Source organism: Podarcis cretensis, assembly GCF_951804945.1.
Source record: "Podarcis cretensis genome assembly, chromosome: 14".
Lineage (NCBI taxonomy): Eukaryota > Metazoa > Chordata > Lepidosauria > Squamata > Lacertidae > Podarcis > Podarcis cretensis.
Window position 1 is genome coordinate 14,064,603 of NC_137183.1, and position 19,030 is coordinate 14,083,632.

General features: G+C 39.8%; 1 protein-coding gene and 1 long non-coding RNA gene across 2 annotated transcripts in view; one reads left to right on the forward strand and one right to left on the reverse strand.

The window, feature by feature from the left end:
- Window positions 1–18,640, reverse strand: part of LOC307203067 — a 41,341-nt gene extending 22,701 nt beyond the window's left edge. The window contains exon 1 of the long non-coding RNA XR_013833124.1: window positions 18,550–18,640. This is a non-coding gene — a long non-coding RNA (uncharacterized lncRNA). The remainder of the gene's footprint in view (window positions 1–18,549) is intronic.
- On the forward strand, window positions 435–9,934 carry DUT (deoxyuridine triphosphatase). The gene is made up of 6 exons (XM_079952992.1): window positions 435–1,220; window positions 3,416–3,507; window positions 4,983–5,027; window positions 7,545–7,619; window positions 9,476–9,546; window positions 9,792–9,934. The coding sequence occupies exons 1-6, from the start codon at window positions 1,060–1,062 to the stop codon at window positions 9,846–9,848; spliced, it is 501 nt and encodes a 166-aa protein (XP_079809118.1). The 5' UTR covers window positions 435–1,059; the 3' UTR covers window positions 9,849–9,934.
- Window positions 18,641–19,030: the final 390 nt, after the last annotated feature.

The following is a 19,030-nucleotide window of genomic DNA, read 5'->3' on the forward strand; positions in this document are numbered from 1 at the left end:
ATAATTTCTTAACCTTATTTCCATAAGCCTCTTTTCTCGGACTTCCCCATACCTTCCCCTTTTTGCATCCTTTTATTTTTAACAATTATTCAACAACCCTTTTAGCCAATTAAATATAAATTCATTCTCCCTTTCAATTTCACCCTAAATCAAACAAAATTTACCGCTGTAATTCTACGTCTTCCTCTCCCTTAGCATTTTAGCACTCCTCAATTTTATAGGTAATCCAGCACTCTTAACCACTGCACCACACTGGCCAGTGGACGTCTACTTGGAAGTAAGCACCATCGAGTTCAGTGGAGACTTCCTCCCATGTAAAATGTGCATAGGCTTACTAACTTGGGTCTTCTTTCCTATAGCGATGGGCTTTTTTTTAAACAATAGTTTTAAACTAATATATTTATTTGACATTATTTAATAATCAAATCTCACCCCCCCCCCCAATATGGAGCTGCTTTTTTGCGGGAGGGGGGAGATCACAGAACTGTAGAGTTGGAAGGGATTCCTAAGGGTCATCCAGTCCAACCCCTTTGCAGTGCAGGAATCTCAACATGCTGCCATCCAATTCGAAACCATACCGGACTCTGCTTAGCTTTTGCAAACGTGCTAGCAGTTTTTTTTTTATTGCTGGTGGAGGGCAGGCTGCTATCTCGTCACAATTCCGCTAGAACTGAGGGTTTCTCCATTTGCTTTGTTCATTTGGGCAGCTCCCGCTTTATCCAGTAGAAAAGGATGAATGGAAGTGGGTGGGTTCCAGTACGAACTCGGAAAGTCGTTATGCGAGGGTAGCTTGGGCTCCTCTACACCCCCCCCCCCACGCAATATCTCTTGCCTCTGAAACGAGAGTGACTGACGGCACATCCTTTCCTCTCATTCGCCCCGCCCCCCTCGCGCGCCCATTGGTGCTTGGGTTGAAATTTTCGCGCGCGCGCGAGGGAGGCGGTTAGGCGGGAGGGAGAAAAGCGCGGGCTTTTCTTCTTCATTCTCCTCAGGATTAACCGCCTCTCCTTATCTCCGTTTCTCCCGCCTTTTTGTGTCTCTCTCTTTCGCGCGCCCAACATGCCTTGTTCTGAAGCGGACCTCGCCTCTTCCCCCAGCAAGAGGCCAAAGGTCTCCGGCTGCGAGGCGCCCGGCGAGAAACTCCGCTTCTCCAAGCTGTCGGAAAACGCGTCCGCTCCTTCCAAGGGCTCCTCTCGGGCTGCGGGCTATGACTTGTACAGGTGAGGGAGAGGGCTTTGGCCCACCGCCGCCGCTAAACAATGGATATATATATATATATATATATATATATGTGTGTGTGTGTGTGTGTGTATATATATATATATATATATATATGTGTGTGTGTGTATATATATATGTATATGTATATATTTTATATATATTTATATTTATATTATAAATTTATATTTATATATCTCTCTCTTTTTTTTCCTTTTCCTTCTCCTGCGATGAGGCTACATTTTAATATTTTAATGTTCCATTATTTTAATGTTGTATTTTATTTTTGTTTTTAAGTTGTAATCATTCATCTTGTTTTTATTATTGCTTGTAAGCCGCTCTGAGCCCGGCCTTGGCTGGGGAGGGCAGGGTATAAATAAAAATTATTATTATTATATGTAGAGAGAGAGTTCGAATCCTGCTTGCTTCTCAGAATGGTTTAACAATATTTTTAAAAAATAGTGCTTTAATCCTGCTTGCTCCTCAGAGCGGTTCAGCAATATAAAATATATACTGTAGTGCTAGAATCCTGCCTGCTTCTCAGAGTGATTTTACAGTATTTTTTTTTAAAGAGTGTTTGAATCTTGCTTGCTTCTCAGTGTTTTAACAATCCTGGAAAGAGCCTTTTTCACTTTTAAGATCAAGGTCAGGAGTCGGCGCATTCAGCCCCACACCTGCTATTTGTGTCTTTAAGAGGACTGGGTGAATTAGTGGTGGATCAGGCTAAGGCAGCCCTGTATAAAAAGGTAAAGGTACCCCTGCCCGTACGGGCCAGTCTTGACAGACTCTGGGGTTGTGCGCCCATCTCACTTAAGAGGCCAGGGGCCAGCGCTGTCCGGAGACACTTCCGGGTCACGTGGCCAGCGTGACATCGCTGCTCTGGCGAGCCAGAGCCGCACACGGAAACGCCGTTTACCTTCCCGCTGGTAAGCGGTCCCTATTTATCTACTTGCACCCGGAGGTGCTTTCGAACTGCTAGGTTGGCAGGCACTGGGACCGAGCAGCGGGAGCGCACCCCGCCGCAGGGATTCGAACCGCCGACCTTTCGATCGGCAAGTCCTAGGCGCTGAGGCTTTAACCCTCAGCGCCACCTGCGTCCCCAGCCCTGTATAGGGAAGCTTTTAAATGTTTGTTTTGGTATATGCTGGAAGCTGCCCAGAGTGGCTGGGTCAACTTAGTCAGATGGGCAGCGTGGAAATAATAAAATTATTATTTTATTAAAAATTTATTTGGTTTTTCAAATTAAAATTTTACAAAGATATATCAGACATAAATCATAAAAACAAGATTCCAAGGAATCTCCTGGGCTTCCACCCTTCCCTTTGTGGGTCCTGTTAATCATTTCCTCCTGCATTTTTAAGGTGATCCACATCTTTTACATCTCCATTGTGTCCAGAATTCACCCTTAAACTACAAGAGATATTCCAATCCCCTGAACAATTTCACAAGTAGGGGTTTTCCAAATGAAACAAATCCCATCCCTGAATTCCTGGAATTTTGGCTAAATTGCTTCTTTCTCCTGCAGTCATTAGCTATGGGTCTGTCACAAAAAGATACTTATTATTTAAATGTATTGTTTTGCATTTCCTCACAGTAGTGCTTAAGGTGGCTAATAGCCGGGGGGGGGTCTCCGCACCCCACCACACCCCGTAATTCAAGCACTCCTCAAAACCTGCCTGAGAGACACATCACCTAATCTGAGATGGGGTGTTTATAGAGCGCAAAGTGACTTCATTTTCATGTGCCTGGAGGCAGGCTTTAGTGCAAAACAGTAGCGTTAAGCACCCCTTTAGATTGCTAACCTGGTGTTACTATCTTTATACTGCAATTATCTAGGGCAATTTTAGTCTTCAATTTATTTTAATTTTTATTTGCACTCAGGACCTATCCTTATCTCCACCTTCCACCATGCAAGCCAGTCGGAAATGTTTACAGCTCGTACAATTCCTTGTTTTTCAGAACTAGAGTGACCAGATGGAAAATAGCTTGATGTATACAGTAAAAGGGAATTTTGACAGATGTGATTCATCACATTCTGGGGCCAAATGGCAGAGGAAGGCCATTCCCTTCAGGCATTGTGAGCTCCCAGAACACCTGGTTGGTTATGCCTAGAAACTGAATGCTGGTGTGATGGTCATGCTTAACAAGGCAATTGGTATTTCTTCTGGTAATAACATAAATTTGCTTGCTTTTCTAGTGCATATGACATTGAAATCCCTGCTTCAGGGAAGGCTGTAGTGAAAACAGACATTCAGATTGCCCTTCCTTCTGGATGTTATGGTCGAGTAGGTAAGTTGCAAAACAGAAAGCTTCTAATCTTGCAAATTGCTTCTTAAGACTATTCTCCTGAGAACTATGCAATATGAATGTAAATTCTCTATAAGTATTTCCTGGAAATGATCTGCAAAACCTGCAGGAGTACATTAGTTCTATAGTCCCTTGTATTGAATAAGTACCATATTTTTCCATCTATAAGATGCCCCATGTAAAGATGCCCCGTATTTTGGGGGACTCAGATTTAAGAAAATGGGGAAAGAGGTATGCGTGTATAAGACGCCCCCTAATTTCTGACATTATTTTTTAGGGGAAAAAACAGTCTTATACACGGAAAAATAAGGTACTTATGGGTTTGCAGCCTAGGGCAACTTTTTAGTAGCCTCTCTTAAAGCTTTATTTAGCAGCCATATTAATACATTCATTTATGTAAAACTAAATTTGGAACACCTTAATTTTTATGTATCTGAAGCCTGGTTTTTTTGTTGCTTTGCATTTGGAAATCTGATAATTATACAAATACCACCCATGAAGTCCAGTCCTAAAATTTGTTGGGTCTGCAAATACAATTTTCTCTTTTGAAATCAGTTAAAGACTCTTGTCCAATTACATAAGTGGTGAATTGTGATAGCACCATTATCACTATTTCTTGCTGGTCCAACAATGCTTACCTCTTCCCAGGGTCCAGACCTCTACTTAAGATTAAATCCAGGGTTGCCTCACTTATTGGTTCCATGTTATTAGCCGATCAGGGTTTTGGGATGTGATTCTGTAAAACATTTCATTGGGCATTTAGCTTCAATAAATGAAAGCAAACTTAGTGTGTGTTTCCCTTTGTAGTTGTCCTGAGCTTAGTACCAGCACAGAAGTGAACTCATTTGAGTTGCAACTTGCTTCAACACATCATTTGTATTCCAGTCCTTCAAGAATTTTTGTATATGCTTAACGTCAAATCAAAATGCTTATGATTGCAGTACCTTTTTGCTTATATAAAATGAGTAATAAACCTACACTGATGGGCTAAAATGTTTTTTCCCCCACCTTAACTGAAAAGGATTGCAACATACTGAAGTATGTACTGTAGTGGTTTTGTCAAGCAATGTAGGTTTCTACTGAAGTTGGAAATAACCACACCAGATACCATAACGCTGAACAAGAAGTGTGGATAGAGCATTCCTTCTTAATCCTGGCTACCTTAACCAAGTTAGCCATGTCCATATGTGTCACTTAATAATGCTCACTAGTGTGAGTGCAGCCATGCAAACAATTATTCTAAATGCAAGACAGCTCTCTTATTAAAGCCATTTTAGTCTTTGTGTTTTATTTTATTGCTGAAAGAAACTATATAATGCCATTAATTGAAACATTTTAGAAATATTTGTGAAATGTGAAACTATTAGTATTGAACAACTTGCCATGGAGGTACATTTTACAAAAAATTAGTTTTGATTTTTTGTTTTTAAAAACTATTTTCCTTTCATTTTGTTTAGCACCTCGCTCTGGTTTAGCCGCAAACCACTTCATAGATGTTGGCGGTAAGTCACTTGTTTATTACACTTTTTAACACTTGGTGGCTTTATCATATACCAGTATATGATAGTAGAAACATACATTGTTGAAATTGACAGCTGGGTTCACAAGCAGTTGAGACATCTGATATGGCTAACTTGTAGATGGAATAAATCAGATCTCTATCCTAGGTGTTTGCATCGTCAGTCAAATGAGGTTTAGCTTCATGCTACTTTGCAGGAATAGAAGTTCGCTTCATAAAACCTTTAACTGGCTTGTTCTAATATTATTTCCACCGCTGCTGCAACTGCCACTCAACACAAGCCTTCAACAAACTACTTTAGCTGTTTCAGTAGAGCATGAAATTAACATGGGTTTGACATTTATGCTGCTATGTGTACCATAACCCTAGATTCATAGCTTTAGTTGCAAAATACTGCAAAATCTCATTACTGTGGTGATTTTTAGGTAGTCCCTGAAGCATATACTCTCATGAGGCTATGAGGTGCCCAAAGACCCTGAGGCATGTTTTACTTCATAACATTTTCAATTTAAAGGAAGCACATGTTATATGCAAAATTTGTGTCTTGGGTATAACGATATGGAAAGAATTTAGTGCTGTATTACCAGGGGACCACGTGGAGTTGAGGTGGGAAACGCACTTTATGCTACATACCCACATCTAACTTGGCCCCATTTTGACCATTCTATTTGCATATCTTTGTCATTGCAATAACTTCACTGGTGGGAGATCCTTCAAAATTGTTTTCCTCAGCAAAACTTTTAAAACTGCCAGTAATAATATGCAAACTCTGATAAAGAGTTTGCTTAGGAAATAGAGTACCAGATGCTGTGTCTAGAGAGGAGAAATATAGATCTGGATAAGTAAAGGTGTTTATTTAAGACATCAATTTAGTTTCTAGAAAATATCCTACTTAGTGCTTACTTGAATAGTTCATTAGTGTTACTTCAGCCACACATTGAATATTTGGAATAGCTGGTTCTTGTTATATGTAGTCTTTGCAGTTGAATAAATTAACATAATTCCAGAGAACTCTTCTAACTTATTTTAAATGCATACAAATTAAGAATAAATTTTGAATGCTAGTTTAAACATTACAATTGAGTTTGGCTATCTCCTGTTTTTTGTTTTGCTCCTGTATTAAAATCTTGGGAAATTCCTTATGCGTATGAATAGTTGAAGGTTATTGTAATTCTGAAAAAGCCATTATGGAAGTTTCCATAATCTGCATTTGTGTGCTTTTGGAATGAAGGATTTCAACAAAATGTATATTGTTAATCTGGCAGGGAGAGTACAGATTTTCATTTTATTCTTGACACCCACAATGAACTTCCGTGGGTTGCACGTTTTCGGGTTACGGACTGCGCCGAACTCAGAAGTACCGGAACGGGTTACTTCCAGGTTTTGGCGCATGTGCAGAAGCGCCAAATCACGTCGTGTGCGCAGACGGGGCGGGTTGTGAACGTGCCTCCTGCATGGATCACGTTCGCAACCCAAGGTTCCACTGTATCTGTATTCTGTTACATGGTTTTATTTGGTTTGCTGTTAAATTCCTTGAGCAGCCCAGTATTATCTGCTTTAGCTGCTTTGACACAAGTAGAGGGAAATAGTAAAGAGTTGTCTACTTGTTCTGAACTTCCCGTGCTGTAGTTTTTGCTAATTTGTATTAATACAGTCGTACCTTCGTTAACGTAACCCTCTGGTTATGTAAACTTAGGGATGCACGCAAGGGAAACCCGCAAGTATTTTACTGGGTTACGCTGCATGTGCAGAAGCGGTCCTCAGGTTGCGGAAACCTCAGGAACTGATCGGACCTTCAGAACGGATCCTGTCCGCAACTGGAGGTACCACTGTACAGTACTGAGAAGACAGGGCTGTTTATGTAAGAACTGCCAGCAGTGGCTCCCTTCACGCCCCTCTTTAAAGTAAAATTGTAACAATTCTACACTATAAATGGCCTTGATGACCATTTGAAACTAACTGCAAGCTTGAGACTGGAGTTTTTATATTGAACTAGTACTGTTGTATTAAACCTGGTTAAAGAAAGAATACTTTATTAAACTGGAAACAAGTTATCCGGCCTGAACTCTTCCCCTCACATTCTATTGTGGTTTGTAATTTGGCATTAAGCAATAATTGCCTGTAACATAAAACAGTGGTTTAAAGCAGGTGGGAAACCTGCACCCTCCAGATGTTGGAAGACTGCAACTCATGATCTTTGGTGGAAGTTGGAGTCCAGCAACATCTGGAGAGCCTGATTTAAAGAGACTAGGCCTTGAAGCATCAAAGCTAGTCAACAAGGATGAAGGTAAACATGCAGACCCAGTGCCATTTCTTGTCTTGAGCCATAAATGTTACATCTGAACTAGCCCACTTCAGTGTGATACAGGTTGCATCCAAATCAGTTTCTTATTTCAATATTCAGGTGTTCCTAGCAGTCAAGTAAAAGGTGGAATTCCTTAATAAATGTATAATGAAAAAACATCTACTTTCTTACATTACCTGATGTTATATATTACAGCTGGGGTTATTGATGAGGATTACAGAGGAAATGTTGGTGTTGTACTATTTAACTTTGGAAAGGAACCTTTTAAAGGTAAGAATTAAACTTTGAAGTGTAGATATCCACATGAACTTTGTAGTTTTTTAAAAAAAGCTTTCTCTTTTATTGTGTCCTTTTTAGAAACATGTAAACATTCCAGTCCTCAATATGAAAGATCTAATGTAGTTTAAAACTTTGAGCTGGTTGCAGCCTTATTTTAGCCTTGGTGATTCATTTACAAAAGGAGTTTCAATATGCTAGGGTTGTGTAGTTAGCCTGGTCTGTATTTTAGAGGATGACCATTCTTCCTGGAGTTTAAGAAGCCTCTCCAAGGGAAAGTAAATAGCAGAACTTCTCTACAGTATTGCTTTGTGTTTTCAGGTTCAATAGTCCTCTTGCTACAGCTAGTGATGTGAGGTGAGAATATTTTCTGCTAGAAAATTCTCCAGAGAATATTCTCCACAAACTGTAAATTCTAATGTAAGAACCAGTTTTACAACCCACATTTAAAAGATATAGTAAATAATAAGTCAAGCTGTGATATTGCCAGTGTAAGTAATGAATAGTAATTTTTTTGATCCAGTTACATTACTGGGCATTGTGTCATTCACCATTGGAAGTTCTGAGATGTGAACTACAGAAAACATTTTTATTTTAGTTTTAAAAATGCTATTCATTTAATTCGATGAACAATTTAATTCGTATGTATTTCAAGTATATGTAATAGCCCTTTTTCTATTTTGGTGTGACCTTATTCTTAGCAATTCTGTACCCTTGGCCATACAGTGTTTTGTTTTGTTTTGTTTTGTTTTGTTTTGTTTTGTTTTGTTTTGTTTTTCCAGAAAGTAGCTTCAATGCTTTATACAGTACCTAGGCCTATACAATTATGCGTAAGTGCATGTGAGGTGGTCTTGATTTAAACAGTTGAGGTCTCTTTATTTTTATTTTTTGAAGAATGTGAATTCACTGTATTGCCCCATTGAATAAAAGTATACAGTTTTTATTGCCATCTGAACAAGTTTATCCATGACTAAACATGTATATTAACTAATGAAAATTCTCTAATATTCTCATTCATTGAGAATATTCTCCAAAAGATTATTCTCAAGAATTTAACATCACCAGCTACAGCAGCAAATGACTGCTCCAGATGTTATTAAAAATATTAGAGTTTGTGGTGAAACAAAACTCCACTTCAATAATACATCTAGTTAAATACTTAATCAGAATAATACATAGTGATGTATTAAATTGAAGTTGGATCACCAAACTTTGAAGATGAATGAAGACTGTACTGAGGTACCCGAGTGGTACCTCGGGTTAGATATGCTTCAGGTTACATACGCTTCAGGTTACAGACTCCGCTAACCCAGAAATAGTACCTCAGGTTAAGAACTTTGCTTCAGGTTGAGAACAGAAATCATGCTCCGGCGGCAGCAGGAGGCCCATTAGCTAAAGTGGTGCTTCAGGTTAAGAACAGTTTCAGGTTAAGAATGGACCTCCGGAACGAATTAAGTACTTAACCCAAGGTACCACTGTAATGGATTCAAGACATAGTCTGATGGAACAGGATGCAGGCAGCATTGCTAAGCAAATTTAGGTCTAGTCAGTGATTGGGAGGTCTGAATGAGGGTAGATTGGTTTTAAATCAGACTGATTTTAAATCACGTTTTCTTCTAAAATTAATAGTTGGTTCACACAGACATGCTAACTGGCTGTATAGCTGTTAGAACATTGGTTTACAACCATAGTGGCGGCTAATTCAAAACTTTTGATTACGTAGCTCACATGTACTGAGTTAATATATATGCTTAGTAAGGAGCCATAGAATTGCAGGATACTTTATACTGTAGTGTTCTTAAAGTGTTGATACTATGAATTCTTAAACCCTTTTTACTTTGGCGTTGAAGTTAAAAAGGGGGATAGGATTGCCCAGCTGATCTGTGAGCGCATCTACTATCCTGAGCTTGAAGAAGTCCAGGTAAGGAACTTCAAATACTTTGTATCCACAGCTGATTTATTCTTTTTAAAAGGAAGGAGAGGAATTAAATCCTGCTTGCTACTGAATTATAGTTTAGCACAAGAGTTTGTTATTCACTATCCACTGCATTTTATTAATTAATATTGTATCTAAACATGAAATATATTGTGGTGGTCACATGATTTCCAAAATTATAGAACAAGAGATAATGGCTTTGAGAAATTAATCACATGCTTATCTTTTAGGTTTTGGATGAAACAGAACGTGGCTCAGGAGGTTTTGGATCAACTGGCCAGAAATAAGGATAGCTGTTACTTGTAGTAAATGATTTCATTTCCCTTGTTTTTGTATAGAGCATTTTTGTATAAATAAAGCTTCTTTTGGTAGACTTGCTTTCTGTTCATAAAGAGTTGCTGAAGTTACAACCATTATTCAAGGAAAATAACTTGAATATGTGTTACAACATACTATTCTCTGCCTACTTATGTTCAGTAGGGGTCAATATCATGCTAGTAGAGGGCAGAATAATTTTTCAAGTGAAAACTATTAAGAACTACAAAAGGCACTTGAAGCTCTTCACAGAATTACTTACAAAATATCAGTGAAGTCATAACAAAAAAAGTTTATAAAATCACACTTAAAATAAAGACTGAAACAAAAGCAGCAAGAAGCAAAGGAAAAAATAAAATGATCACCTAGCAAATGCCTAGAATATGAACAACTCTAATCTAAAAGCCAACAGTGATGCCAATACGTCTAGGGAGGCTATTATATAGTGGGACACCACAACATAAATGGTCCTATTCCTGGGTGCAACAGACGTGATCCGCATCTCTCAAACTAATATGCAAAACAGAAATTGCTCATCAGATTTTATGCTTCCCACCCAGTTCTTGACTCAGAATGAAATATTGAGAGGAAAATGTTTAGGAATGCATACTATTTATGTCTGGGTCCTTAACTGACCACCTGACTCGCTTTTTGAGAAATGACTATTAAGTGTTTATAATCCTTCACCAATACTTTGTTAATTCAATCTCAATAGAAATGAACATTAAGAAAAGAGGCAATATTCAACAATCACAGAATCCATAAAACAATTCCAACAAGCAGATTAACATCTTCATAATGAAATGAACAAAACGAACAGCAGTGAGGAGAACAGTTAGAATTTCCAATTAAACCAAATACCTGTTAAAGAAAACAGGATATCCAGATGACTTTAGCAACAGTTCCCAATGCCTATCTCCTCCTGGGTATCCCACTCACGGCCCCTTTCTGTGCCAACAGACTTTACAACTGACATTTCCAAGGAAAGTAAACTGCCATTCTCCTTATCAGTTGAAGGCCCAAATGCAGACAGTTCCAACAGAGAAAAGTGGGAGGCATCTAAGGGAACCAGTGTGGCTGCATAAGGAGTTTACAGATAAGCTGAGATGTAAGAAGGGCATGTACAAGAAATGGAAGAAAGGGGAAATCACAAAGGAGCAGTATATACAAGTAGCCAGCAGTTGCAGGGTGAAGGTCAGGCTGGCTAAAGCTCAGAATGAGTTCAGGCTTGCAAGAGAGGTTAAAAATAAAGGTTTCTTCAGAAGCAAGAGGAAGAACAAGCAAGTGTTAGGTCTTTGCATGGAGACAATGGAGAAATGCTATTGGATGACAGAGAAAGTGGAACTACTCAACACCTATTTTGCCTCTGTCATCACCCAAAAGGAAAGTGATGCCCAACCTGGTGATAACCAAATAAATGAAGTAAGGCGGGAGCTGCAGCCCAAGACAGGAAAAGAGGTAGTAAGGGAACATCTAGTTTAAGTGAATTCAAATCTCCAGGACCTGTAAAGGAGCTTGTGAATGTAATCTCAGAGCCTTTTTCTATGATCTTTGAGAATTTTGGAGAACAGGTGAGGCCCCTGCAGACTGGAGGCAGGCAAATGCTGTAACCATCTTCAAAAAGGGGGGGGGGGAGGAGACCCCAGGTAACAACCGACTTGTGAGTTTGACATCAATACCAGGCAAGGTTCTAGAACAGATAATTAACATAACCAGAAGAGGATGCTACGATCATAACCTAGTATGGGTTTCTAAAAAATAAGTCTTCAGGCAAATCTCATTCCTTTTTTTATGGAGTTACAAGTTTAGTGGATCGGGAATGCTGTGGACACAGTATATCTTGATTTCAATAAGGCTTTTGACATAGTCCCCCATGATACTCTGGCAAGGAAGCTCGTAAAATGTGGGTTAAATAAGGTAATTTAGGTGGATTTGTAGTTTGTTAACTGACCAAACCCAAAGAGTACTCATTAATGGTTCCTCATCATCATGGGTAAAAGTGACTAATAGGATGCTGTGGGGTTTTGTCCTGGGTCTGTTGTTGTTCAACATTCATAAATGACTTGGATTAAGGAATTGAGGGGATGGTCATCAAATTTGCAGATTACGCTAAACTGGGAGGGGTAACTAATGCCACAGAAGACAGAATCGGAATTCAAAATAACTAACAGATTGGAGAACTGGCCCCAAGCTAACAAAATGTAATGTTCTGCACATAGGCAAGAAGAACCAGGTTGAAAACACTTGGCTTACTAACCGTGCATGTGAAAAGGATCTAGGGGGGGTCACATGTTGCAGCAGCAAAAAAAAGCTAAGGTTATTTAGGCTGCATAAACTAGAAGTACAGTGTCCAGATCAAGGGAAGTAAAAGTACCACTCTGTTCTGCCTTGATCAGACCACACCTGGAATACTGTGTCCAGTTCTAGGCACCACAATTTAAGAAGGATGTTGACAAGCTGGAATGTGTGCAGAGGAGGGCAACCAAGATGATTAAGGGTCTGGAAACCAAGCCTTATGAAGAATGGTTTAAGGAGCTGGGTATGTTTAGCCTGGAAAAGAGGAGATATGATACCTATGGTAGGACTCAAACCCGTGACTTCAAGTTATGAGAAAGAAGATTCTGACTAAAACTCAGGAATAACTTTCTGACAGAGCTGTTCAGCAAGTCTCCCTCTGAAGGTTGTGGACTCTCCTTGGAGGTTTTTAAGCAGAGGTTGGATGGTCATCTGTCATGGATGATTTAGTTACAGTTCCTGCATTGTAGGGGGTTGGACTAGATGACTCTTGGGGTCCCTTCAAACCCTACAGCTCGTATGATTCTATGAATTAAGACTAGCTGCTGAGCATCATGTACCTTTGTCCAGCTAATGCTAAAGGAAAGCATCTTAAATTATTCCTACCTGATAGACAAAACATTTTACTTTATGATTCATGTTTCAAAACCTATTTTAGAAAGTTAGTATTTTGCTGAAGAGAAACTGCAGAACCCATGCCAGGAAGGATCTGGGGAAAATCCATCTACTTCAATGGGAAAGTAATGCTTTCAAGTTCACCTCAAGCTGAACTTTTCCAATATAAACACTGAAGAATTATTAAGCTTTCTAACTGCTCTTGTTTCCCAGTGGCCTCCAAGTGCATCCTGCTGAACTAGCAGCCTAGCAATATTTTACTTATGTCAGCATTTAATTTTGTCATCCTGAGCCACCACAGTGTAAAGAGTTGAGAAAACAAATAACTTAAAACATGACTTAACTGTAAATATACAAAATATAAACCAACAGATAACATTGCTTTTTAACCGGCATGGGCAGTCTAAGAATCAAGGGGGGGGGGGGAATTGTATATAGCTAGGTCTAATTTCCAATATTATTACCATCTACAGATCTTTAGCTCAAGCCAACATGCAAATGATTAACAATAGGGGGAGGGGTTACTGCAGAGGGACAGGTTTATGAACTAGCGTTTTTATTTTAATACATTTTTATCCTGCCTCTCCTCAAAAGAGTCCACAGTGACATACAGTGGTGCCCCGCAAGACGAACGCCTCGCAAGACGGAAAACCCGCTAGACGAAAGGGTTTTTTCCGTTTTGGAGGCGCTTCGCAAAACGAATTTCCCTATGGGCTTGCTTTGCAAGACGAAAATGTCTTGTGAGTTCCTGCAGGTATTTTTCCTCCCCCCCCTTTTTTTCTAAGCCGCTAAGCCGCTTATCAGCTGATCCGATAAGCCGCTAATAGCGCTAATCCGCTAAGCCGTCAATGGGCTTGCTTTGCAAGACGAAAAAACCGCTAGACGAAGAGACTCGCGGAACGGATTAATTTCGTCTTGTGAGGCACCACTGTACATGGTTCTCCCTTCCTATAATGTATCTGACACAACTTTTTATGGGGTAAGACAGTGAAGATTTGAACCTTGGCCTCCCCAGCCCTAGTTTAATTCTGACTGCTACCCTTTGTCATAGCATGGCTTTTAAAAGACCTTGCAAATTCTTCTGCAGTGCTGGTTTACAAAGCTGTCCCCTTTGCACCTAAGCTTGATTATACTTGTATAGTTTTCAATACAATGATTGAAATAATTATTGTGTTGTGCAAAATAGTTTTGTATTTTTTAAACTTGATTGTAAGTGACCCAGAGGCTACCCTGAATCAGGCAATTAACAAATTATAATAAAACTAAAAATGTCCATGCTGATGATGTCCAAATGAATGATTGTGACCTTCCCAGCTGAATGTAGCCCTCTAGTCATGTATGGTGAGCTGCTAGTTGCTGGACATGCTGTTTTTGCATTCCTAAACAGGCAGCAAAAGTAGTAGCAGGCTGGGTGTCTCTTCTAGTATAGCAAATGAACCACTAGATGGCACTTTAAGCCTTTTCTTTTAACATTGCACACACTTCTGCAAAGGAATCCCCCGCCCCACCTCGAAGATCTTTTTGTATGTAATTAATCATTGATAACTCCCAATGGGACTACATTGATGGAAAGCAACATGCAACAATAGTTGAGTGAAAGCTGGCAAAAGCATAATGTCAAGGAGGGGAACAATGGCCATAATTGAAATAAGATTTGGAAGGTTGAGCCTTTTGTACAATCACTTCTGGCATAGGAGAGAAGCCTGTGGGTTCTTTCCCCTGCTGGGTTTCAACACAAATGGAAAATTGCAATGAAGAGAAATGTTACCACCCCACCCCCAGCTTTCAACTTCTTTTCTCCTTTAACTTCTGTGTTGTCATGATATTGAATATGTTCAACCCCTGCACGTTAAACTAATCTACTTACAGAAACATGGCAGAGTTATGAGAATCCTTATGAATATTTCTCAATTTCTGTATTGGCTGGGACTCTTGTAACTACTCAGACAGGTACTTAGTGTCTGCTGTCATTGTGTTTTGGCTTCAGGACAGTTAAATGAGCTTCAGTATTAAGTAAACTTCTATGACCCTGCCAATTTCCTGCCCCGTCAAATATCTCCTCATAAGAATAACAGTGTCCTTTTCTTTGGTTCGAGTTCAGCGTGCTTTTTTTGGCAGGCCTGGCATTTTCAACTTGCATACATTTGTGACCTCAAGTGAAACTAAAGTGAATGCTTTGGTTCAGTGTTTCCCAGGTTTTGCTTATTTTTTAAAAAAATGATTGTGGACCATTCAGGTATCTGAAGTAGCAGCACAACTATTTCCCCTCATTACACTATTATACACTGGTGGAAGTGGTAAGGAAAAGGGAACAGTTTGCTAAAGTCTTAAGTCATAGTAATAATGATAATAACAATCATATTATTATGGACACTGTTGATTAGAACAGGGTGTAAAATATTTCATAGCAGAAGTGTAGCTTTCACTCCCCCACCTGGGTATCTCCATTTCCTCAGAGACCCCTCCGTGCTTTAGCACACAGACCATTCAATAGGCTGCCCTTGCGCTGGTCCTCTCATGGCTAGGTTTTCACTTTCCTAGCAGAGATTGTGCACTTGGGGGCCTCAAGGTGCAAAGTCTCTGCTAGGAAATCAGAATACAAGGCATGGAAAGGTCTCTAGATGAATGAGCCTTCTGGGATGCACCGTATTTGGTCTTCCAACAAGCACTTAGTACAGTGGCTTGGTAGAAGACTGGTGGCTACGCTTTATGAGAAGCCCCTCTACTGTATTTTGCGGCCCCTCTAGCACTAGGAAAATATAATGCAGTGGGTTTCTCAATCATTACAGGCTTCACAAAAAATAATAAAGACCTGGATACCTGGATATTTTTATTTAGTCTAGCTGCCTTGTGAAGTGCCTGCTCTGGAATTTTCCCTTGATTCAGGCACATCTGCAGTGGGAAATGGAATTTTTTCAGTGGCCTTGTCCTTTCAGATGGTCATGCAAGACCCATCTGTTTAGAAAGAGGTTTAGTTGAGAATGTATGCAGTTACCTGGCTACAGTTGACTATTGATGCTACTGTTGTTTGCATTTAAAATTTTTTGATTCATTAGTGTGTTTTTTTTCCATTGCTTAATTAGAATTAAAAACAATATACATTAAACAGTTCAAGAATCCTGGAACAGCATGATAAAAATGTCGGCAACTAAATGATCCAGTTAACAACTGAAGCTGGCATGTTTTGAAGTGAAGCAAATGTGTCTCTTGATTGCTGTTGATTGTGGTGAAATTGGACAAAACAAACTATAATGAAAACTGAACAATCATAAAAATCACTTCAGTGGATTCTTCTAACATGAGTATTTTGTGGTTTACAGATTTGTAGCCAGAGTAAAGAAGAAAAAGGAAAGGCTGTCTCTAATTGTGCAAGACAAAATAACCATGTGTCTTAGATGGATGAAAAGCTCTTCATTTCCTTTTCAGCCAGTCAGATTCAGCCAATGCACTTTAGACCCTACTGTGCCATCTGTGCTTGGACCATACCTCCACAAAGCATTCTTGTGTCAGATTGTAGGGTAGTTTCTGATAATATAGGCATTTACTTCCAAGAAAAAAAAGAGACAGGCCATGGTATGGATCTCACATTTTATTCCTTCACCCCTAGACCATCTGCCATATCCTCTGAATGGGAGGCAAGTTATTTATTGTCAAGCAAAAATCAAGATTGCCAACTAGCCGCAATTTCATCATCCTGACTAGATGCCAAACAGAAGGCCATAAAGCCATGGTTCCCTTACTTTTCTGGGCTGCTGCCGCCACCTTGGTTCCATAAACTCACCCCCAGTGTCCCCCACCCTACGAAAAGCGTTATTCAGAATAGCAGTTTGCATGACCCACTAAGAAAGATTAAACAATAAAATCCAAAACAGTAACAAGCAATTGAGCATTTATTCAAAATCCAGTTAAAGCTATTCAACAAAATTGATACACTTGATCCAGTGATACCAATTTCTCAAAGTCTAATAGTCATTTACACCTCCAGCACCCCCTGTTACCCTTGCCTCTAAGTGCTCCACCCTGGTAATTCCACCACCTGCCCATGGGGCAGTACTCCCTCTCTCTCTCTCTCGCGCTCTCTCTCTCTCTCTGTGTGTGTGTGTGTAAGTGTGTAAAAGAGAGTGTGTATGTGTGTTGGAGCAGAAGAGGATGTCTGGCATTTTATTTCGTTTAAAATGTACCTTTCAGAGGAGCAAATTTACTCAAATGGTAAGGCTGTGGACATATGGAGGACAGAAGAAGGGAAGAATAAGGAATATAACTAATGGGTTGGGGATGAGTTGGGAAACAGCAGTTCAGCTATTTCTATAAAATTTGAGATACATATTATTAATTGCTTTTTGCATTAGTGTCAAGATGATTTGCAAACATTTAATAAAAACCTAGTTTGACAATATGCCCTTAGAGTTGGCAGAACTACCGTAGTTCAGTCATCAATCTTCTGGAAGCCAAAACGACCACCTCACCCACATACTCCACTTCCTTTAACTCTGTAAAATGTATTTCTATCAGTCTGACAGATTTGGACATGCAATGTCTGACCATATTATTTCAAATTGCATTGCAACAATACCGATTTATTTGTACATCTGTCTAATGAAATCCAGGGTTGCTAGAACAGATTAAATATGTAGTATGGAATATATGTGATGGACTGGAATGCAGTTGTGTCAGAGCTGCACTGAGGGCTGTTCCTGGCAGAGCTAGGCATGTTTATTTTCCTTTAACCTCTTTTCTCCAACTTAATGACTGCTGCAAGAGGTCATTCTCATGCTTTGTTCAAAACTGCTGCTAAGCAATGTCCCAGAGAGCGTACAGGACAATGGTGCATCAGAGTTTGTTCTGTGTGTGCCAAATTCTTGACATATGGGACACACCCAAGCAGTTTGGGAATTCTTCCAGAAACCAGAGTTCCCACATAACTACATATTAGGCTGTGATCGGGTTTTGGGGTTAGCCACAATTCAATTAATATAATGTTCATAGCTGTTAGTGGAGTTGAAAATGGAGTCTTAAATTTGCAAGAACGGGTGATTATCCTTCAGTGTTAATAATGCTTCAGCTAGCAACCATCTTTCTCCACACACTGAAAAAACGCTGTGGAATCCTCTGCAAAATAGCAAGAAAACCGTATTTTTGATAATGTGGATGTAGCTGTTAGGGTCCGTGGTTTATACGGGATTGGCAGAACATTGAATTAGTGTTGGGGATGCCTTAATATTAGCCTAAATGGAACCTTCATGTTCAGAGGCAGGGCAAAGAATTGGGGAAGGCTGTAACCTATATCTTGCTTATGAGTTCCCCAGATACATCTTACTAAGTACCAATGGAAACTACTGGATTGCATGGGCCTGTGGCCTAATCCATGATGGTAGTGTTTGCATTACCAGGGCTAAGGAAGTGGCGATTCTCTGCTACAGACTCCCACCACTCCCACCTCCATAGAAACAGCAGTTTACTTAACAACAATTTTTAAATTCAATTGTTATTTGATAATATTTATATTTTCTATATCTCACCACACTTACAATTTTTCGGCAATTCTCAAAAAAGCCCTGTAGAGCAAGTCTTTACTAATACAGTGGTGCCCCGCAAGACGAATGCCTCGCAAGACAAAAAACCAGCTAGACAAAAGGGTTTTCCGTTTTTCGAGGCGCTTCGCAAGACGAATTTCCCTATGGGCTTGCTTCGCAAGACGATAATGTCTTTTGAGTTTTTTCCCTTCCCCCCCCTTTTTCGTAGCCGCTAATAGCGCTAATCCACTAAGCCGCTAATAGGGATGCTTCGCAAGACGAAAAAACCGCTAGACGAAGAGACTCGCGGAACGGATTATTTTCGTCTTGCGAGGCACCACTGTATCCTTTTATTTTAGATGGGAATCTGAGAGAATAGTGGTTTGTCAAAAGACCAGATTCTAGTGAATTTGTAGCTGAAGGGCAATTTAAACCATCCTCTTCCCAGTTTACACTCATGGCCCGGATATTGCACCAACCCCCACAGTAGTTTTCTTACCTTCAACGAAGAATCTAAGGAAAGGAGACTACATGTGACTGCCACATGAAATGTTTCTGCTCACAGCTGGTCACTTCTCTAGTAAGGACCTAAGCTACTTTTCCATGGGAACATCAGCACCAATGGATGGATCACTTGGGGGAATCTAGGGTCACAGTTATGGGACTTTTTAACCTTCAGTTGAAGACCATCATCCCTAAAACCCCATGGGCAAGTCCTGAACTCCCTTGCA

Bases quoted from the DNA above. Each gene is read 5' to 3' on its own strand.
- DUT (XM_079952992.1), top strand. From the start codon at position 1,060: ATGCCTTGTTCTGAAGCGGACCTCGCCTCTTCCCCCAGCAAGAGGCCA. The intron at 7,620-9,475 runs GTAAGAATTAAA...TTGGCGTTGAAG, and splicing joins TGGAAAGGAACCTTTTAAAG to TTAAAAAGGGGGATAGGATT. The intron at 9,547-9,791 runs GTAAGGAACTTC...CTTATCTTTTAG, and splicing joins CTGAGCTTGAAGAAGTCCAG to GTTTTGGATGAAACAGAACG.